We start from the raw sequence: 21077 nt of genomic DNA on the forward strand, positions 1-21077 counted from the left end.
ACTCAAACCTGGGAGACTTGGAGTGCCCCAGCCCTTCCAGGCAAGGACTAAATTAGACACGAGGGAGGGAATATTTTGATGCATTCCTACAAAATTACCTCAAGCTATATTTACTTTGCATTTGATGTGAAACATTAGTCTTAAAGATGTTGATCTTTTTCTTTATATTTTAAAACCCTTTCATGGTTTTGATGAAAGACCAAACCTAACCTGGCAATCCTGGAGAGTTGGTCTGGATTCCTTGTCCAACTCGTTTCTGCAAGCATGGGATTATTTTAGAGCCTGAAACCAAATGTTCTCACTGATATTCCTAAGAGACATCAAGGTTTCGTCAAGTTTCTCCCTTTTGATGCTCCAACTGCACAGACAGTCTCTACTAACCTGGCCAAGCTGATCATGGTGGTCTAAAATGATATACTTTTAAAAGCTACTTTACCTTGTCTCAAACTATTCAATAGCAAAGACAATTTTGAATGTGTCAAAAAGCGCAATCACAGTTATTACCAGATGTGGCTTTGGAAAAAATTCCCAAGTAATAGAAGCAAAGTATGTGGGGAAGGGAGACTTAAGAAAGCTAATTTGCAGTCTCACGTCCTGCTGGAAGAGAAAGTTGGAAAATAATTATTGCAGTACTGTACAAGGTTGCCAGACGGAAGTTGTAAAATGTGTTGCTGCAGCCTCACCCTGCTGTGTTACTGTCTTTGATGCTGTATCATTTTGAAATTACAGGCCATTGTGCCACACCCTATAAAAAAGTTTTCATTGTGAAACTGCCATCACACCATCCACACCCTTCTCTCGAACCATCAGAATGTATGGTCGGTGTAAAGTGTACAACTACTGTATTGTTCAGGAATCCAGTGGGGAGGGGGGATGATAATTGTCCCACTTTCTCATTGTATCATTGTCCTTGAATGTAAGACGAGACAAGTTCTTTCAGCAATAGGCACTCCTCTTTTATTCTTCACTAATCCACCAAGAATAATTTTACATTTTTAGCCACTAATCAAGTTATACAGAATTACAACTGAAACTGCCAGGAGGGAATGGGGTTTTTCTAATGGTCTAGTGCTCCTTAGTTTGAGCCATTAGTCATCCAGCATTCAAGATGTTTATTTAACTATTTAAATGAATGGCTAATTTTGGCATCAAATGGTTTTAGTTAAAGCAATGAAAGAGAACTGTTGTATTCACACTGGCTTACATCACAGAGGACTACTACCCTGATGTCTCTGTAGTTTTGCTGTCAACTTTACAAATATTAGCAACAAAGACACGCTAGCATCAGAAGTTGAAAGACTAATTATACTTTCCTAATCTCACAATCTTTAGTTGTCTGTGCTGTATGTAGTTAGAAACTGTTGGTCAGATTATGCTGATATTAGCCTAGCTTATAGCGCCTAGCTGTGGTGTCTCCGTTAACTGTACTCTGACTTGCAAAACAGACATGCTAGCAACAGAAATGATAACTATCCTCCCGTAACCTCTTGAGCTTCAATCATCTGGACTGTAGTTTGAAGCCGCTGGTTTCTTTTCTTTTTTTTGGCCTAGCCCATAACTACTTACTCTGGCACTTTGCTCCGCTCTTAAGACTATTCATAGCTAAACTCAAAACTAAATGGAAACTGACTCGTCAAGTATTTTGGACCCAACCTTAGTGAAAATTAAGTGAATCATTTACAACAATATTTTATATTGTGACTGAAAACAAGTGATTGAGTAATACTTTAAACAAGGTCTTGACATGAGGATTAGATGGCTTTTAACTTGCTTTTATGTGTTGGTGTGAAAGTGTTTTAAAAGTGTCAGTTAAGTAATTAGGTTCAGGAAAAGGAGTTGGAAATGATCAGGATTCCATCTATCTGAGCCAAATCACAAATGTGAAGCAGCCACTGTTTCTATATAAAGCGTCTGTGGCTGTCCTACAGATGCGGCCTCATTTCCATTAAAGCCACATGCCATTGATTAGGATGGCTGCCATGTGGCCTGGCTTAGTATCATAACATTTCACTGAACTTTTTTCACATAGTTTTCTTCACATCCCAAAATATCTTGTTGGATACCGGAACTTAAGGAAATAATGTAAACTGAGGACATGTTTTTGTAATGTGAAGCCTTATGATGATCTTTTTTTATTTATTTTTTTCAATTTCTAGATATGCTTTAGCAGATGAGGCCTACCGTTCCCTGAGAGACCAGGACAAGGACCAGTGCATCCTCATCACTGGGGAGAGTGGGGCTGGGAAAACTGGTGAGTGGAAACACATCATTAGTCCTTTTTAACATGTTCCTTATACTGTATTACCTAGTATGTTAATATGCATCACTTATGTCCTATGCTCTGATAATTAACACGAGAAAGTATTTTTTCATAATAAGGCATGGTATAGACACTTTTAATGGGAATCACATCATTAGAAAGATGTCAGGCAGTTGATCCCCGGAGGGTTAAAAATGTATCCTAGCCCTTTTTTGTCTGCTCATCTCTTCCTTTGTAGTTTCTAAACAAGAGTTGGTTTAAATGTAGTCAAAACGGACTTTAAATTCTGCAGTGAGATAAGGGTTGTTTTGGAAAAAGAACCACAGTACAGATTAACATCAGATCCCCCGTTCTTTCAACGCGTCATGTTGGTACATGAAGTGAAACAGGAACTTCTGGATTGTGCCCATATTCACTCGACCCAGTCTAAAGGCCTAAATACACAGTTTCACTTTGCTTTGATCAACAAATATTAAATGCAGCCCGCTGATGCTTGAGGCGACTGAATGCAGGTCCCTGTTCTGTATTTTCGGTAGTTTTTATCCTGTGGCCATGTTCTGAAGGAGTATCCACATACCTTACAGAAAAAAGCCAAGTGGAATGGAATTTCCCGGTCTCTGTTGGCCGTGCTGTGTCAAAGGTAAAAGTCACATTTAAGTTGGCAGAGCATAAATAAACTGTGGGAAATCAGTTACAATCTACCAATAAAATATGTTTTTGTACAGTGAAGAGACAAGCTCCCATTCATTTATGGTATTGTAAAATCTTGACCTTTGCACTGAGGCAGCTTGAAAGATTGATTCCAGTGCAGTTACTTGCGTCTTTGCAGCTTTAATAAGAGGTTATATCATTTTACCTACAAAATAATCTTTAGCACTGGCGTCACTTGATATTCTGAAGCCTGAATTTCCCTCGGGATCAATAAAGTATCTATCTATCTATCTCTATTTATCTATTCAGCGTCTGACTAAGAAAATGATCATCTGAATCTGTAGACCACAGTGTGGGAGCGGATTGTAATCACAGTGTCCATAGAGTTCTAGTTGTAACTGGCCATGTGGCTTTAATCAAGGTCTGGAAACTCTTGAAAAAAACATTGATATAAATAACCCCCCCCCCCATACCTTTTATTATAGGATCAAATTAAAGGTCGTAGCAGGGGTGTGTCCAGCTTGGGAATACCCTGATCTGTAATTGGCTATTATTACTTATTAAACCATGGACTAACTGTCAATGTGTAAGGACTGATACATTCCAAGTTAGACTGTTGAGGAAATTGCACGTTTAAAGTTGCATAGTACTTTAAAGTTGTGACTTTGAACATATAATTAACTGATAATTGTTTGCTCATGTTTGTTGCACACACTTCAGGCCACCTGTGCTTAAGTTAGCGCCACAGTTTGGCCATCGCAGTTGAAAAGAAAGTCTGGACACGCCCCTGAGTAAAAGTACTGAATACTTGCTTTCGATGTTTCTCTTCTGAATAATTGTTATGCACCACCACAGCTAATTCCTTGTGTGAGTAAACATACAGGATAATAAATCCAGATTTTGATTAAATTGGAACATTAATCAAAACGAGATAGCTGCTCGTACGCAGATTCATGAAATGAAAGTATTTCATTAGTGTCAGCTTTATGACTGTTATTTATAGTCCCCACTACATTTCAATTTAATCAAACACATGCCTTTGTATGCTTTTCAACTTTTGCGATATCTATTCTCTAGGTTGCATGTTGTCATGCTTTTTAGTGTCCAGTTTGTCAAAGTGATGTGTGACTGTAAATCAGAATCGGATATCACAACTCAACTCAGCGCAATAAAGCCCCTTCACCATTTTAACCAAGGCCACTGTCAAAACTCCTAGTCCTATCACGTTTAGCATGATTCGCTGGCCTTTATTTGAGCCCTCCTGAGGAAATGTAAGACCTCACTCCGAGGAGCTGTTCAGACATGCACAGGAGATAAATTTGGATTTTCATAATCTCATCGCCCTGGAAGCTGTCGAGTGGAATAAGGCCATCAAAAATGTGCCTCACCGATATGGGTCATTGACATTAATGGTTTGCTGGAGCTTTTGTTGTGCGTTGTCATGCTACGATTTCTACAGAAGCCAGGAGCTGTGATGAACACCATCATCAGATGCCAGCACGGCGTGCAGACATAACATAGTTTCTCTATCCGAGACAGAGAGACTTTATTTTGCTACCCTGGGAGATAAAGCGGTGAAGATTAAGCGGTGCATACACCTCCCCTACCTTTGCAAAATGTATGAGCGTGTCTGGAGCTGTTTGTGTGCCAGGCTCATCAGCAGTCAGCAACAGCAACTACAGTCGAGCTTTTTTATTTTTTTTCTTCTTCCTGTCCCTCCTTGGCACATTACACACACATCATCAGTTCTGGGTCACTGTCATCTCGCTGGACGGGGTGGGGGGTGGGGGGGGGGGATGATTCGGATGCCAGCAGTCATTCTACAAGGCATGTCGCCTGTTTCTGACGGCACACGATGCCTTTGAGCTCGTGTCCCGTTTCTCATCCAGAAAATTATTTCGGAAACACGTTTCACTCGCGTCACATTTCAGCACCAGCATGAAAAGTGGATGAACGGGGATCATCTCCAACAATCCAAATACAGTCACGTTTCATCGGCACACACTCTTGGTGCCCCGTGAAATTAGTCATTGAAATGATGAGACTATGATGAAAATAAACTTCATTGTCTAACTAAACAAAGTGGGTCTCCATTCTAAGGCTCCCTTCTTGTACCCCAGACTAATGAATGATCCCCACCCTGCTCTGATAGGTGTCAGAGGAGATGAGGTAACTGTGGATTTAATTGGGAAATCTTGAGATGGTGTAGGCACAGCACACTTTCTCCTCAGTCATGTCTCGCAAAGGCTTACTTTGACCTAATATTTATATATTTTTTGTGTGTCTGTGTGTGTGTTCCAGAGGCCAGTAAGCTGGTGATGTCATACGTGGCAGCGGTGTGTGGGAAGGGCCAGGAGGTGAATAAGGTCAAGGAACAGCTGCTGCAGTCCAATCCCGTGCTGGAGGGTGAGTGGGCGCTGATCACACTCGCAATATGTCTCTATTCACATCTGGATACAGCAAACCTGTTAACACCTAAAGGATCTTTCTTAAACATCCATATTTTGCCAAAATCAGGGGTTCAATTACTCAGCTACATCTCACCAAAAGTTTGATGGATTTTTACTGCCCTTAAAAAAAGCAACACGGTATTTAAAAGGACTTTTGTTTTGCTTATTTCCGTAGCTTCTTCCCTGTTCAACAAATGCACACAGTGTTTTATTCCCACAGCGCAGGGTTGGCACATGAACAGCTGTATTTTTAATTGGGGGCAGTGGACAGGAAATGCCCATGAATGATGAAGCTGTATGCCCGGGTTGAATCGCTGCAGAAACCCCGCACATCTGCAAGAGTTTAACTTCTGCCGATCTAATTGGCCTTCAGCGCAAAGGAAGGGGAGAGGGGAGCACAGTTAAAGTGCTACTCGCAGTGTGTCAGCACGATGCTCTCCTCTCAGTGACTCTCCGCTTCGCTTTTTTCTTTCATAATCTTTATTGGCTCCGTTCTTCGTCACCCTCTAGCCCCTTTTCAGGCCCCACTCTGATCTCTCTTCCTTTTTTAAATGCTTAAATTAAACACTGATCATGTGCTATCATGAATTTAGCAGTTATGCTAGTAGCACTTTGACGCTCGACACATTTAATAGCTTGTTAATGTAGGAATGCGGTTAGAAGGGAATCGGGAGGGCCTTGGATTGGAAACTGGCATTCAAAAAATGTATGCACACAACACCAGGCCTACATACGCACACTTGTTTATGTGTTCAACGTTCTCACAAACCAAATTAAAATCAGGCCGGACCAGAGTTGTTAGAATCCTGTTTGTTTTTATTTGTTCTAAAAAAAAAATGCTGGCAGATACTGAAGCCCTTTTGATTCGAACGTGTTGTGACAGCGAGGTTCAGTCCTCCCTAAGCCTGGGAAGCCTCGGTGCTTTGCCTAATCCACGCAGAATTATGGTGCCTCATCAGTACAAATGGCTTTGACATCCGGCCCCTTTATGATTGACAGCTAGCTGGAAATGAGGCACAATGTTTGCCGGCTTTGAAATGCTTCTAAACAACCTTTGATTCATTGACTTTTAACTTTATACTAGATAGATTTGCATTAATTATGCAGCAGTTGCAATGTTGCCATCATGTCAAATTAAGTTTTCTTTCCCTCCCTTTCAGCCTTCGGAAACGCCAAAACAGTAAGGAACGACAACTCTTCAAGATTTGTGAGTATCCTCTCCAGAAATGATAAACAACTAGATTTGCTTCCCTCTAATTGATTTGTTCCCTAACAAAGCCATACTTGTTGCGAGATATAAAGCACAGCTTGCAAGCTTTCGTACAAACTTCTGTGAACGAGTGCATCGTTTGTCCCTAAAATAAGCCTCAGAGGTTTTCTTTATTCCCTTCTTGTGCCCCCCCCCCTCCAGATTTCCTGTGATACATTTACACATATTTATTCATCCTTGCTTCCAATAAAACATTGGCTCTTATTGAGTAGAACATTGAGCAGGATCAGCAATGTTTTATTAGCTGATTCTCCTCACTTCTTGAATTGGTTGAGCACGATCCGTTTTAATAACAGCTACTCCGTCTAAACCAAAGCGCCGCTGTCAGAACAGCCTCTTTAGCCGCTCGATGGAAATCACAGGCCTGCTGGTGTTTGCCTTGTAAACTTCTTGAGTGCTCACAAAATGTCACGGCCGATGTTTCCTCCGGCCTCTTTCTTAGTAAGCGATGCACATTGGAACGTGACTCACAGGACAATTCCACTCAAAGAAAACGACAGAAATAACATCCTTCCACATGTTATGCGAGGACATATATTGGATATGTATCCCACGGCAGCCTACACTCGGCCTCGACAACAGCAGGCCTTGCACACTTGATATATTATACTTGACCATGTTAAATGGCTTTGTAAATCCATCTCTCTCCATACGGCTTCTGACCTGCACTGCTTTTCATCTGCCGCAGTGTGGCCTCATGCCAGTGCACATTAAGCACTTCGAGAAAATAAAATTTGTTAGCAATTTTTAATCTCTTAGTTTCCTGGTTTGACTTCAGGCAGTCTGCCCTCACGATTACCCGTGTAACCTTTAAGGGTGAGAATGAGGAAGCTGAAGACTTCTAAGGAAAATCTCTATGGAACGCCAAGATAGCATCTTAAGAATGATTCAGTGTCTGCGTGATTCTTTGCACAGACGGACAAGAATCCCCCCCCCCTCCCACCCACCCACCCAAAAAAAAAAAATCCCAGACAGTGGCAGTATGAAGAAGAAGAAGAGACGGGTGTGATTTGCTCTTTGTTTCCCCAAGAGGGCATTCACAGTTTCTGGCATGATGCTACAGTAGCCTGCTTCAGTTTCCTCCCTCATTGCATGAGATTACATCACAGTAGTACATTTGTTCATGTACTTTTTTTTTTTTGTAACATGAATGTTTATTTAGCCGCGACTATTTCAAAAAGCAAGCCAGTTTAGCTGAAGAATGTTCCAGTACAACCAAAAGTCTGAAAGCAAAACACTGACTGTAGCTAAGAGACTGAAGGTTTTTTTTTCTTTGAATGTATAATGGTGTAATGGAAACTGGTTATACATGCCAGTACCTTCCCCATCCCTACTATCTTCAGTCCTCTAGCTACAACAGTGTACCAGCCAGTGGTTGGACTTGCCGTTGTAACACGGAGAATTATAAAGGATTATGCCCCTGATCTATTTATATTTAGGTAACCTTGGCATAAACCTCCAGATTACCACCACAGGCCGTCCACACTAGAACCAGTTCATCAGAGCTCCATCAGTTTAAAGGAGACTTACGAATCAAGCCGTCACTTTCACTTTTCTGAAGTGGATTTGACTTTAGAAGGAGCTCACTCACCAGTAGACCTCTGCCTTTGTTCTGGGAGGACCAAATGCTATAAATACATCAGAGGGGGGGGGGGGGGAGAAAAAAAAAGAAATCACAGGACTCTGTGTTCTGAAATCCAAGACTCAGAGATGGACAGAGAGAGAGAGAGACCTCTCTGGATTTTAGTCTGCAAGTTCTGGTTTATTGTTGGCAGCTAATGACTGCATCTGGGGCTGTACAGTGACTTAGATTGTCATGGTGAACTCATGAGCTGAGGTTGGTTTCCAGTCACAGTGTTTGTTTCTGTTCTGCATGCTCAGTTCTAACCATTCACTTGTGTCTGCAGGGAAAGTACATGGACATTGAGTTTGACTTCAAAGGAGATCCTCTGGGTGGAGTCATCAGCAACTGTGAGTAGTATTGAGGTGTAAGTGTACATGAAATTATAAACGGATTTAAAGGGCAGCACAATAAGCACACTTGCTTCTGCTCATTATAACGTCCCCTCTTCTCCCAGCTACATCATTAAGCAGTAAAATGATCAAAGCACCAGCTGAAGGTGGTTAAAAGGATATATTGTTGAGGTACAGTCAGTCACACTCTTGATTTTGGCTTCATATAAATCCGTTCTGTCGAGGACTTTACAAAGTGCACATGTACTTTCTCTCCTTAGGTTTGGGCCTAATCTTGTTTTTGCTTTCATCTCGACTCTCTTCACGTTGTTTTGTCTCCTCCGACAGAGGTCACAGTAACAAAGAGAGGAGCTGATGGTTGAAACACAGACGAGCGTCTGTCTGCTGGCCTCCGTTAGTCCAACGCAAGGGGGGGGGGGGGGGGGGGGCGCCGCCGCCGCCGCCGCCGCCTGTGAGGCAGACCCACTGTCATGTGACTGCCTCAGACAGAGCTGGCTGGATGACTGGCTGGCTAGACAGATGGATGAGGATGCTCTTACAGGGCAATCCGGGATTGATTTCTCTGCACCTCTCAGTTTATTACATAACCCTAGATGTATATCCTTCCAGCCCTCAGCGATTCACACAACTTGGGTCAGATCTTGAAGCCATTTCGTTCTCTCTTTTTTTTTTTTAGGCCGTCAGTCAGCCAAAGCCCTGCCTCAAAATAACAGGATATTGTCCCCTTATTGCTGCCTTAATGTGTTTTTGTTTATCTAAGACAGGAAAAAGAGCATGCAATAAATGCCATTCAGAAGGCTTTACAGCGCAAAAAAAAGGGGAAGCTTTGGCTTTAAAAAGCAATAATAGGATGACATAACTGTTTGGCAGGACACAAGTTGAAAGGTCACTTCAGTCCTCTGAGGATGAGGATATTAAGAGAATGCAAGCAAAGGGAAATGAGAAGACATATATTACAAAAATCTTCAATAAGATGCAGAAAAGGAGGACGCTGCTCTTTAGTTGAATTCTTCTTACACTCCTTTGCCTCTTTGAGCGCAGCTCTGGATTGCTGCTGCCAGCCACTCAGTCATCTGTGCTGTATTATTGATGCGTTGACTCTTATCGAATCACTTGTGTGATTCATGGCCAGTGGGTGCCATAGATTCTCATTTGGCCTGATCCCACCCCTAACACTGACAACATCAGGCCTCTGTGTGGAGTGCTCTCGGGAGGTGTTTGCACTGTATCCACAGACGCAGAAGCAAAGTGGCACTCTTGTCCTCTCAGCACCCACAGACCAGTGAGTCAGGGGTTGTAATGTCTAAAAATTGAAAGGAAAAAAAAAAATGCCAGAGCAGTTCTCTTTTTTTTTTTTTTTTTTTTTTTTTTTTTTTTTTGTCTCTCTCTCTTTTTGGCTGGTAATTTGGCCAACAGCAAAATGGCTGAAATTGTGGACATTTAAACCCCAGAATGATCTCTTCACTGTAATATAAAAGTCTAAAAATAAGATGTTTTCTGAGCGCCCAAATTGAATACTATTATCCAGCCAGACTGGCAGAGTAGAGGATCTCAAGCAGCCTCAGATGCTGAGCTCTGCAGTTGGCCTTTAATTAAATCATACTCTGCCTAATGCGGTGAGCAGATGATGGCTCCCCTTTTAATCAGGTACTGTTGCACTTGGTCTGCAGCCCAGAAGAAAGGGCTGACGTTTGCTTTCTTCCTCATACACTTCCTGTAGTATGTTTATTCACACAAATAATGACCGTCATTAGCTAGATCACCACGGCAACTTCAATACATACAGTCGTATGAACCAGATACCCCACGGAGCTCCACGCAGATGTTCCATGTCCCTTATACGTACAATAACAAGTTAGTTGTAATTAACGTCTCAAGGACACCTCTGCGAGTGTCTGTGGGGGAAGAAAAAAAAAATCTCCTTTGAACGCCACTGTTAGGAAATCACCCGTTGTCATCATGTGTCATTGTTTTCCTTTTGGTGTCCGTTTTTACGCTTTTAGATCTGCTGGAGAAGTCGCGTGTGGTGAAGCAGCCAAGAGGAGAGAGGAACTTCCACATCTTTTATCAGCTTTTGTCTGGAGCCTCGGATGACACGCTCAGTAAGTCGTAAACATGCTGGACGTGAGACTTGAATGGAAGCTTCGTTAGCGTCTAATAGCCTGGAGAGTAAAGTGTCATAGCCAAGAGACCTGAGGAAGAATAGCTACTTAAAAATAATTGATCCATACTTCTGATGTGCTCGGAGAACAAGCACATCTATACTTGCTGTAGTTTGCTTTGAATAATATCGAGTCCCAAAATAGAAAATTCTCTGCTTCTCACAGGAAGTGATGCATCAACTTTGCCACATTGTTTAGATTTTGAGTGACAGAACCCAGACTGGGATGGTAAACACGAGTGTTGGGTTTGTGATCCCCTCTTTCTGTCTTTTAAATGTTATAAAAGTTGTTGTTTTTTTTACTTCCTTAATCGTAATGCAGCCTTTCAAGCATGCTGTCCCTTATGTTAAAAGCTTACATCAATATTTCCCGGCAGGTTTGCAGCTGCACGAACACATGGCTGAAGCATTAATGAGCCAACCTTCCTGCCTAACAAACAGCATAGAGAACAAAGAGCAGCCGTGGAAACCTGTTCCATCTATTTTCTTTTTTTTTTTCTGTGGACAGAGGGCATTGTTTTTTTTTTCTGTCCTGAACACAGGAGAACAATATAATGGTCATTGGCTCTAGAGTACGCACATCAGAGGGGGGCTTGATTCAGCTGTAGCTAATGCAAGCTCTAATGAAATCCGACACATGCGCCCACGAGAGGAATAGATTTCTTTGCCACTAGATAGGGGGGGCTTTTAAGGCTACCATTTGATCTTCCAGGAAAGAAAAAATGTCCACAGCAGTAAGAGCCTACACTGTGCAGAAATTGTGTTCAGATTGGCAAAGGTTGAACAAATTTGGCACGCGTCACCTGTTCGAACCTTTTGCATCATCAAGGGATTTAGATGGTTCTTGAAGTTTCCGTCTCCACTAGCTTTTTTTTTTTTCCTCTTTTTTTTTTTACTTATCAGGTAGCTCCCAGCTATGAATTTGCACTCGTGAAACGTGCATTGAATGTAAACGAGGCTTGACTTTTCCATCAGCCAACATGCTGTAAACAAATGTAGGTTAAATAGCAACCACATGGTTTGTGTGTCGCAGAGAAGCTGAAGCTGGATCGGGACTTCAGTAAGTACAACTACCTGAGTCTGGACTCGGCTGCGGTCAACGGGCTGGATGATGCGGCCAACTTCAGGACAGTCAGAGTGAGTAGAACATGCGTGTATTAACTGACTCTGCCTATAATTAGACATTACCCGAGTTGATCTTTTAAGAATGGGAAAAAAAATATCTTAAATCTTGGCAGGAATATAAATGATCATCCTTTATAACGTCATGGATCGTCATACAAACAATAGCAAAATGAAACAAACATCACATGCTCATCGTGGAGAAGGCAATGCTGAAAAGGTCTTTGTGCAGGACTCTGTTTTATGATTAACTCAGTATGATGCGAGTGTAAAACAGCAGTGTCTTTATCTCCTGAACTTAAGAAATGACGAGGGTGTTGTACGTTAAGTCATTCGTCCGTGTTATGCAAAGCCTCCGCACCAGACTCAGTCCTACCTGTTGCAAAACCAGGTGACCCCTTGAACTGAACGTGAAGTAAAACCTGAAGTACTACGAGTTCAACGTGCAGCATTTGACTGAAGTTCAAAAATGCTTGAGCTTCTAACAGAACAGTGGCAAGAGTATGTCTTTGGTACACCCAGCTGCTTCCTCTTTTTTGGGGGAAAAAAAAAATCCACATTCAAGTCGACCACTTGTTCTTCTCACTCACAGCTACACGTAGAAAATTGTGTCCAAGAGGAACCATATGTCCTGGACTCCATTGTTGTCAGTGCTGCTTCATTCTGGGTTACTCAGCCTTGCTATAAGCGGCTGTCCCTGCAGTCTGTTATGTCACATTCTACTCGACTGGTTTCCTTACATCCTGCTTCTCATTACCTCTCACACTCAAGTTTTCACAGTGCTCCCCACACAGCTGCGTTTCACCACAGGAAACACAAGAGGACATTCCCACTGAACAATGAGGCCCTCCACATGGCCTGGTCTGTGGTATACCTAAATATGACCGCACTCTCTTTTACAGGACTCTACAACAATACTAGTTTAATGTCAACAAGTCTGGAAGTAATGCAGAAGCATAGCACATAATACAAGTAAGGTTTTTGAACACAATATTCTCATGTGCTTAACTTCACTGTGAAGTTGTGGAATGTGGAATAATTTACAACACACTCTCAAGATTGACACTCGTTCTCTTGGGCAAATGAAGACAATAACTTCAAACCCCTTTACCACAGTGTGCGGTTGTTTACTGTGACTCACCCTGTCTCTTGTTTAGTTTTATTTGTGCCGTTTTTTTCTTTTGATTTGTATCTCAACATCATCATAAATGAGGAAAACCTCAACGTTTTTTGAGGCTTAAATAACAGCTTGAAAAGAAATGTATAGTCTTTTTTAGTTAAGTACAGGATGCTGTCTCAAATGTAGCACTAGTGTGGTGCACTGGGATTCAGTTTAAAATGTTGAAATATACAATCAAGTTCCTCACAGTGGTGACAGAGAGAGAATAGATTGCTGTCATGAGTTGGATATTGGAAACCCTGACAGTTGGCACAGTAAATCAGTCCACTCTTGTTTAACTATTCCAGTGTGATTGTCATTATGATAGCAGTAATTAGATTACTGAGTGATGGAAATAATAATGTTTTGGTCTGACTGAGCTGGTGTCACATTGTCATGTGACACCAGCTCGGCTCCTTCAGCGACCCAGTGTCTGTTTCATAACGGCATGCAACAAGCCCATCAGCAACTGATTCCCTTTTTGCCTTTCCCAGAATGCCATGCAGATCGTGGGCTTCATGGAGGACGAGGTGCAGTCAGTACTGGAGCTGGTGGCAGCCGTGCTGAAGCTCGGCAACATAGAGTTCAAGCCAGAGTCCCGCTGTAACGGCACAGACGAGAGTCGCATCAAAGACAAAAACGGTGGGTTCGGACTGACGACCAAACGGGAAGCTAAGGGAAATGAAAATACCTCTGATCCTTTTAAGACACTCCTCATACTGCATTTGAATGATTTGGCAGTGACATGCTCGAGGAATGAGTTGCTTAAGGGATTTATTTTGGTTTGGAGAAAAAGGTCAATAATTGTTGTAATGTGTTACTTGTGTTGATTTTGAATATAAGAAGAACATTTTTACACACAATCCTTTTACATTAGAATGGCTTGAGGGGGATCCGCTGCCCCCTCTTGGCTGCTTTAATCTCTTCTGCAGTCACCCCTATCAAACACTTATTTCTACTTAATGATTTTAACAACAAGAAAATGTTTGTGTTATCACTCTCACAAGCTGTTCTCTTCGGGGAAGTGTAACATTTACATATTTCCCTCTGTGGCAGTGGCACGATCTATCTCAGTGCCATCCTTGCCGAGGAAATATGCTTGTTTTCTTTTTTTTCCATAAAAATCATGGCTTTATTGCAAAGACATTGCAACATATTGCCGATAATTTAATCTCATCCTTTCCTCTTCCCGTTATTTCTCTTCCCAAGGGATTTATAAATGATAGTTTGTATCAAAATAACTTTTTAGAACGCTTCCTTTCCTAGCATTTTCTGTCTCATTGGCGCCACATTGGATTAGTCCATGAGATATGAAGCTAATATTTTCATCAAAACTTTCACTTTAATCTAAGAAATCAAAGACAACGTAAAGTAAAAAATGTATCGTATCACATCACTCCCTGCGATGTCTTAATTATTTGCTTATTGCCAGTGATTTGCATGTGTTGCAGATTTGAAGGAGATGTGCGAGCTGCTGGGGATCGAACAGTCAGTGCTGGAGAGAGCGTTCAGCTATCGTACAGTGGAGGCGAAGCTGGAGAAAGTGTCCACGACCCTGAATGTTGCTCAGGTCAGAGGCAAAGTACCACATCTGACTTGCACCGCTTACACCACTGCACCCTCCTTGTACTGACATTAGAACACATACCTGGACACACAAGCGCTCAGAGTGCATAAAAAAGATGAAGGGGCATTTTTTCCCCCTGACTTGCTCCTCAGGCTGCTGCTTCTCATCCATGTCAGTTCTACATGAAAACCTCTCCATTATAGATAAGCTGTGTTCCCCCTGGATATTGAAATATAGGTCATGTTTAAGAGGTTAGTGAGTTCACTCAGACTGCTCACACAGTGTGGGTGCTGAAAACCTTTGCCCTTGCCATCCTTCTGTTGCTTCTGATTTTGAATTAACCTGACCGAGTTGACCTGTATTGCTGTATTGCCCCCCCCCCCCACCACCACCCCCCCACCCCCCCCTTCACGAGTAAGCACAGGTTTAACACTTAAAACATTTGTTCAAGGACTGATATTTTGGATATGCAAAGATCAAGTACAAATTAATTCATGGATTGTCTATCAAGGGCTTGACCTTTCTCCAACCAAAATGTGTCTATTTAAAGGCCTACTATGCCCGGGATGCCCTTGCCAAAAATCTCTACAGTCGTCTGTTTAGCTGGCTCGTTACCAGAATCAACGAAAGCATTAAAGTAAGTTATGTGAAGGACTATTAACTTTTGATTAATTTAATAAATAAGTAAGTTTGTATTTAACATATTTTCCTGGTATTAAAGCTTTGTCCTCATGCATTTCTAATATTGACTTTATTGTCTCCCCGCAGGCACAAACCAAAACTCGACACAAAGTCATGGGTGTGCTCGACATCTATGGCTTTGAGATATTTGAGGTAAGACAAATGGCACATCAAAGCCTCTCCCCTTTCTCTCTAACGCTACAAGGATCGAATCTGAGCACCCAAAGATTTTTTCCTTCTTTTCTTCTTCTTTTTTTTAATTTAAAAGGATTTTGCCCTAGGCTGCTAGCGTGCATGTTTTGGTACCCGTGAGGAGCTTATTAACGAGAACTAAGGACTGCTAAAACGCCATTCAGATCAGATTATTTCAGCTTCATTGCCCCTATGGGTGATATTGTGTTTTTGTAGCAAGTGATTTCTACAATAAAGGCAGCAATTGATAGTACAAAATGGCCACAACAGGAAGGAAACGCAATACACAGAAAAGACAGCATACCAATAATGTTCATGTCATGATTTTACACAAGGAAGAGCATGTATTCGATACCTCAGCACACACAATAGCACTGCATGGCATGAGTTGTGTTTTATCCATTATGTGAATTACAAAGAAACCATCATATCCCTGTAATTAAGTATTTGCATGCAGACACATGCAACACAGAGTTTGAGTGCACTGTATGGACTAAATTGAGTTAAATGAATTGCCTTAGCTACGTTGTTACTTGATGCCATTCATTCCCTTCCCCCCATATGTTCATGTCTTTTTCATTATCATTTTTTTTTTTTTATCATATTCCTGCTTGTTCACATCACTCACTCACAAGTCCTTCTTCTCCTCTCACTGTTGTGTTGTGTCTGGGTCACCAGGATGGAGTAAGTAACACCTGCACCGGCCTGTTTGCTGTGCCAAGTGTGCATGCTGTGATCTGAACTTAATTCAGCTCCTCGTTCAAAAAAACTTTTAGGACTTCTGGTCTGCAGCACAGCTACAATACACAACAGAAAAGATGCTAAAGAAGCCTTTGCATCATTAGAATAATGACCTAACACTCTGTCGCCATTTTATTAGCAACAACTAGCCAAAACAAAAGAACTGAAATCATAAATTGGCAACTGAGTGTTATGCTGCTGTGTTAAATCTGTCTGTTGTTTCATGTTACAAACACGTCTGAGTTGTTCACTTTCATTGATATGTCTTATTCCTTTTCCTTTGGAGAGATGAATAAAAAGAATGACAGTTTCCATGACTGTAAAGTAAGCTAAAGCTAGTAGCCAGTTAGCTTAGGTTTGCATGAAGACTGACAGCAAAAGGAAAGAGCTCGCCTGGCTCTGTTCCAATGAAAGAAATCAGAGTATTTCTTGGCAGGCATCATGAACTTTCTGGAGGCTCATAGTCACTGGAGGTTGCCCAGAAGCTAGTGGAGAGTAAATGTACCTAGCCAAAAACTAGTCTGGCACATTAAACAACATGTTGATTTTGCATGTTTTTGAACAGAATCAACAAAGAAGCTGTCGATTTAAACTAGTGAGCTGAAAAAATGGCTTTTCTGGCAGACGGCAGGTCGACAGGCTCTCTGTTTGTTCTTGCTTCAAGTACTATGCAAAGCTAGGCTAACAGTCTCATGTTAGCTTCATATTTTGTCATCTATAATCTCCTAACTTATTACTGAGCGAAAAGTAATAAGGAAGCATCCTGAATTGTTAAATATTGGCTTTAGCTGACACAGATTAGGCTAATGCTCTCTGGTTTTTTGGCTAATGTTCTCGGGTTTTTTGGAAGTGGTGAGATTTGAAAACACTTGGGTACAATATACTGAGAATTTTAGGCTAAATGTAACAATATATTATGACAAGATGGGTGGATGGCAGGCTGATTTTCATGGTTCTGAATGTTTGTGATTCTCATAAGTAAATGTTTAGCAATGTTAAACCTTTGATATACGTTTCCTCTTGGAATGTTTGATAGGCATAATATTAAACTCAATGACTTTGTAAATCAACGACCTTGAGGAGAGAGACCATTAACTTTAGACGTAGTAAACTGCAAAGATTTTTACTTCCTCAAGATGTTATTAACCACTTGTCATAAAACGGCACAGTCGGAGCACGAATATTTAAGGTTAGGGTTCAAGTCTGTCATATTTCAGTCGTGTGTGTGTGTGTGTGTGTCCGTGTCCGTGTCCGTGTGTGTGTGTCCGTGTCCGTGTCCGTGTCCGTGTGTGTGTGTCCGTGTCCGTGTCCGTGTGTCCGTGTCCGTGTGTCCGTGTGTGTGTGTGTGTGTCCGTGTGTCCGTGTGTCCCCTTTTGGTTACTCAGTCTAAGGAAATGGAATCTTGACATTAATAACAGATCTCCACGTGTTGTTTCCTAGACACTGAGAAACCTTGCTGCGTCCTTAACCCCAAGCTCTCAGACTAAACACCCTGCTCTAACCACTGTTGTGTCCTTAGCAAATGAGTGTTAACCTAACCGCCGCAACACAATGAGGCCTTCTGCCAAGAAGCATGACTAACCACTTAATGGTCATAATTGGCCATAGCAATAATTGAGATATGAGACGAGTTAAAATGGTTGGGTTCAATGTTTAATGAGAGCTGTGAACCTTGTTGTGATAAGGGTTTATTATCATAAGGTATTCCAGTAAGTCTTACAGGTATCATTTCTTAGTTTTTTTGTTTGGTTATGTTTGTTCAGTGATGGTTGTTAACGTTATGATTTAGGGAATCATTAAGCAGACGGAGTGAGCTGCCAGTTGTAGTTTAGTTAAGGTGCATGTTGCAAATGTTGTGTGAGATATGTAAACCTTTTTAAAACTGTAGAACCTGGCCCAAAGCTATAAAAAAAATGTCATTATATGAAAGCTGACTAGAAAACATTTTGATATCAAAGAAACATTTTTCTTAACTAGATATAACATTATGACACTTTGCGAGATGAATGCATGACCAAATTAAAGAGGGGGAAACTGCCAGGAGTGGGTACAATGTTATTCCAATGAAAAAATTTGATACAAAATTTTAATTACAGAAACCTTTACTGGTCATGGAAAATAGTGTGAACGGTATCCAAACCCCTCTTAATCAGTTCAAGTCAGCACAACCATTTCATTGATGGAAACTAGACAAAGTTATCATCTTTTGCAATGTTTGCAGAGAATAAAGAATATGGATAGAGCTTTAATACACTTTGAAATAAACAAACAAGAAATGTAAACAATGAAGAATTTGCAATGAATTTTTAAAGACTGGGAAAAACAAGAACCAACCTCAGAAATGTAAAAGGTTCTGATATTTAATGAATGGAAGTTTATTTAAAACATGTTCGCTTTACCTTTTTTTTTTTTTTTTTGTTGAAAAAAATAAAGCATTTCACTGACAGTTAGGTAGAGAAACCGTGAGCTCACAGGCATCTTCGTGATTGAACATGAAGCCAAACCTGGAACTGATTGTTGTTTATTTCTCTGCAGGACAACAGCTTTGAGCAGTTTATCATCAACTACTGCAACGAGAAGCTGCAGCAGATCTTCATCGAGCTGACCCTGCGCGAGGAGCAGGAGGAGTATGTCAGAGAGGTACGGTTGTTTGCTCACACTCACATAAACAACAAGCTAAATCCATGTAGAAATGACTGTTAGTGGACACTTGGAACAATAACCGGTCAAGCCCAGCCTGTAGCCCTGGAAGCACTCCCTGTCCTACAACTGTACATCAACATCTTTCAGCATGTCACCACTCAGTTTGTTGTGATGTCATTTCATCATGATCCCAACCTGGTCATGTCACTCTTCAGTTTGCTCCCTTGTGCTTTTTATTGGTTAAATCTGCTCTACCCTTGACCTTAATGCATTTCTACTTAATCTATGCCTTCTCCCCTGTCTCTGTCGTCCATCACACTCTGAGTTTCTTCTCTCCCTCTCCCCTCTGCTGAGTCTCCGGGACGGAAGTGATCCCTCATTCCAGCGAGAGTAAACACTCCCCGTTGAGGGCCTTCGGGCTCTGTTTGTTTTCAAGACTCTATGTATGTGAGCGCTGCAGTGGTGACCCACACACCCCTTCCCCACTAACACCAGAACCTATGATATTCCTCTCCTGGCCTGTCTCCAATGTGCTGCTTGGGAAAATACCACAACGCGGGAGAGAGGAGGGAGGCCCGCCAATCAGGAATCTGGCCGGTCATCCGTCAGTTTGAGCCCTGCCTTCGTTGCAAGCCCCCTCCTCAAAATATCTGTCACATTGCTTACATCAACCGAAGCCATGTTCCCAACCCATTAGCAGCTGTGAATTAGCTGGGCGGAAGGGGAGTTCATGTGGGCAAAATGGGGAACGTTTTTTCTTTTTCTCTCCAGATGGGCTGTCTTTACTCAGACTATAGGAAGACTGAATTGGTGCCAAAGCAAAAGAGAAGGCCTTGTGAACACAAAATCAACCCAGATGTAGCAAATATTGCTGCAGAGATTTCTGGTATACACATAGAGATTTAATCAATCCCACAAACTGCACTCAAATCAGTGATCAAAGCATAAAAAAAAAGAAAAAGAGCTGTAACCTTAAAGGAGTCCACTGCAGTAGTGCTCTTTTTTTTCCCCCTCGATCATTTGTTCTCATTAGGCCCAACATCCCTATTTTAAATAATAAAGAAGCTTGTGATCTGAGTGCATCTAAACCAAGCAGCAACTTCTGCTTTTAGATTAACGTGAGTGACACATTTAAGATGCATACATTTCAAGAATCTCCACTCAAAGGAGATTACTGCCTAGAGCAGCATCTTACATTTAAACGAGAAATAAATTCAGAGGAGAATGAGAATTAGCTGCTATTGAAAACTATAACTTTTAATGAAAACTAATTGTGGCTACCACTCAATTACTATGTTACAATTAAACTTACCAATGGTTGAGGTTAAATCAAAAAAACATCATGTTAATACATCCAGTATAATAATTTCTCTCTGGATCATCTCTAGCTTTCTTGCATGGAGTTTACAGTACTTGATGAGGGCATTAGTTTCAAGCAGAATAGATTTGATGCCTGTTGTTCCTTCAGGTACTTGACCAGAGTGTTTTGTTGAGTTCCTGCTCAACAAAACACTCCTTCTGATATGACAAAAAAAAAAAAGTCTTGCTTGCTCTGGAGGATAAGATAGCAAAGCCATTGTCCCTTTGACCTTCATTTCTTTTGTTACAGGGCATTGAGTGGACCAACATTGAATATTTCAACAATGCCATTATCTGCGACCTCATTGAGAATGTGAGTCAGTCTCCCAGCACTGAGACCACACATACCAGTTCTGCATGAAGCCACATTCAAGTCTGATTGCTTTTGTAGAATATTTAATAAAAGAACAAATAGACTAGTTACACAGAATAATATTAGATCATCATTTTAGAATTCAAGGTTTTGTGTTTGGTAGTTTTATGAAGTCATGTTTTTATGTCTACCTTTCCTGCTGTGCCCAGCACCAAAACGGCATCTTAGCCATGTTAGACGAGGAGTGCCTGAGGCCAGGGACGGTCACGGACGAGACATTCCTGGACAAACTCAACATCATCTGTGCTGAACACCAACACTTTGAGAGTCGTCTCAGCAAGAATTCAAAGTTCCTTACCGACCACAGTCTGCCACACAGCTGCTTCCGCATCCAGCACTACGCCGGAAAGGTACTGGACGTTAGGCTGTGTGAAAAAACAATAAGGACTCCGTAGATCTTTGTGGAACATCAGAGAGCTGTAAAGGGTATTGCTAGAAACACTGGTACTCATCCGAGGAATAATCAGAATCAGA

At 41.5% G+C, this 21077-nt stretch overlaps 1 protein-coding gene across 1 annotated transcript in view; it reads left to right on the forward strand.

Annotated features, from left to right (window-relative positions):
• Nucleotides 1-2162: 2162 nt before the first annotated feature.
• myo1b (myosin IB) overlaps nucleotides 2163-21077 on the forward strand; it is a 33624-nt gene continuing 14709 nt past the window's right edge. Inside the window, exons 1-13 of the mRNA XM_079357874.1 lie at nucleotides 2163-2251; nucleotides 5213-5317; nucleotides 6522-6568; nucleotides 8539-8602; nucleotides 10609-10707; nucleotides 11800-11903; nucleotides 13542-13689; nucleotides 14499-14617; nucleotides 15165-15251; nucleotides 15383-15448; nucleotides 18764-18868; nucleotides 20481-20543; nucleotides 20753-20953. Of these exons, the coding sequence (XP_079214000.1) occupies nucleotides 5230-5317; nucleotides 6522-6568; nucleotides 8539-8602; nucleotides 10609-10707; nucleotides 11800-11903; nucleotides 13542-13689; nucleotides 14499-14617; nucleotides 15165-15251; nucleotides 15383-15448; nucleotides 18764-18868; nucleotides 20481-20543; nucleotides 20753-20953 (1191 nt within the window). The 5' untranslated portion in view covers nucleotides 2163-2251; nucleotides 5213-5229. The remainder of the gene's footprint in view (nucleotides 2252-5212; nucleotides 5318-6521; nucleotides 6569-8538; nucleotides 8603-10608; nucleotides 10708-11799; nucleotides 11904-13541; nucleotides 13690-14498; nucleotides 14618-15164; nucleotides 15252-15382; nucleotides 15449-18763; nucleotides 18869-20480; nucleotides 20544-20752; nucleotides 20954-21077) is intronic.

Source organism: Symphodus melops (assembly GCF_947650265.1).
Source record: "Symphodus melops genome assembly, chromosome: 12".
In the NCBI taxonomy this organism is placed as follows: Eukaryota; Metazoa; Chordata; class Actinopteri; order Labriformes; family Labridae; genus Symphodus; species Symphodus melops.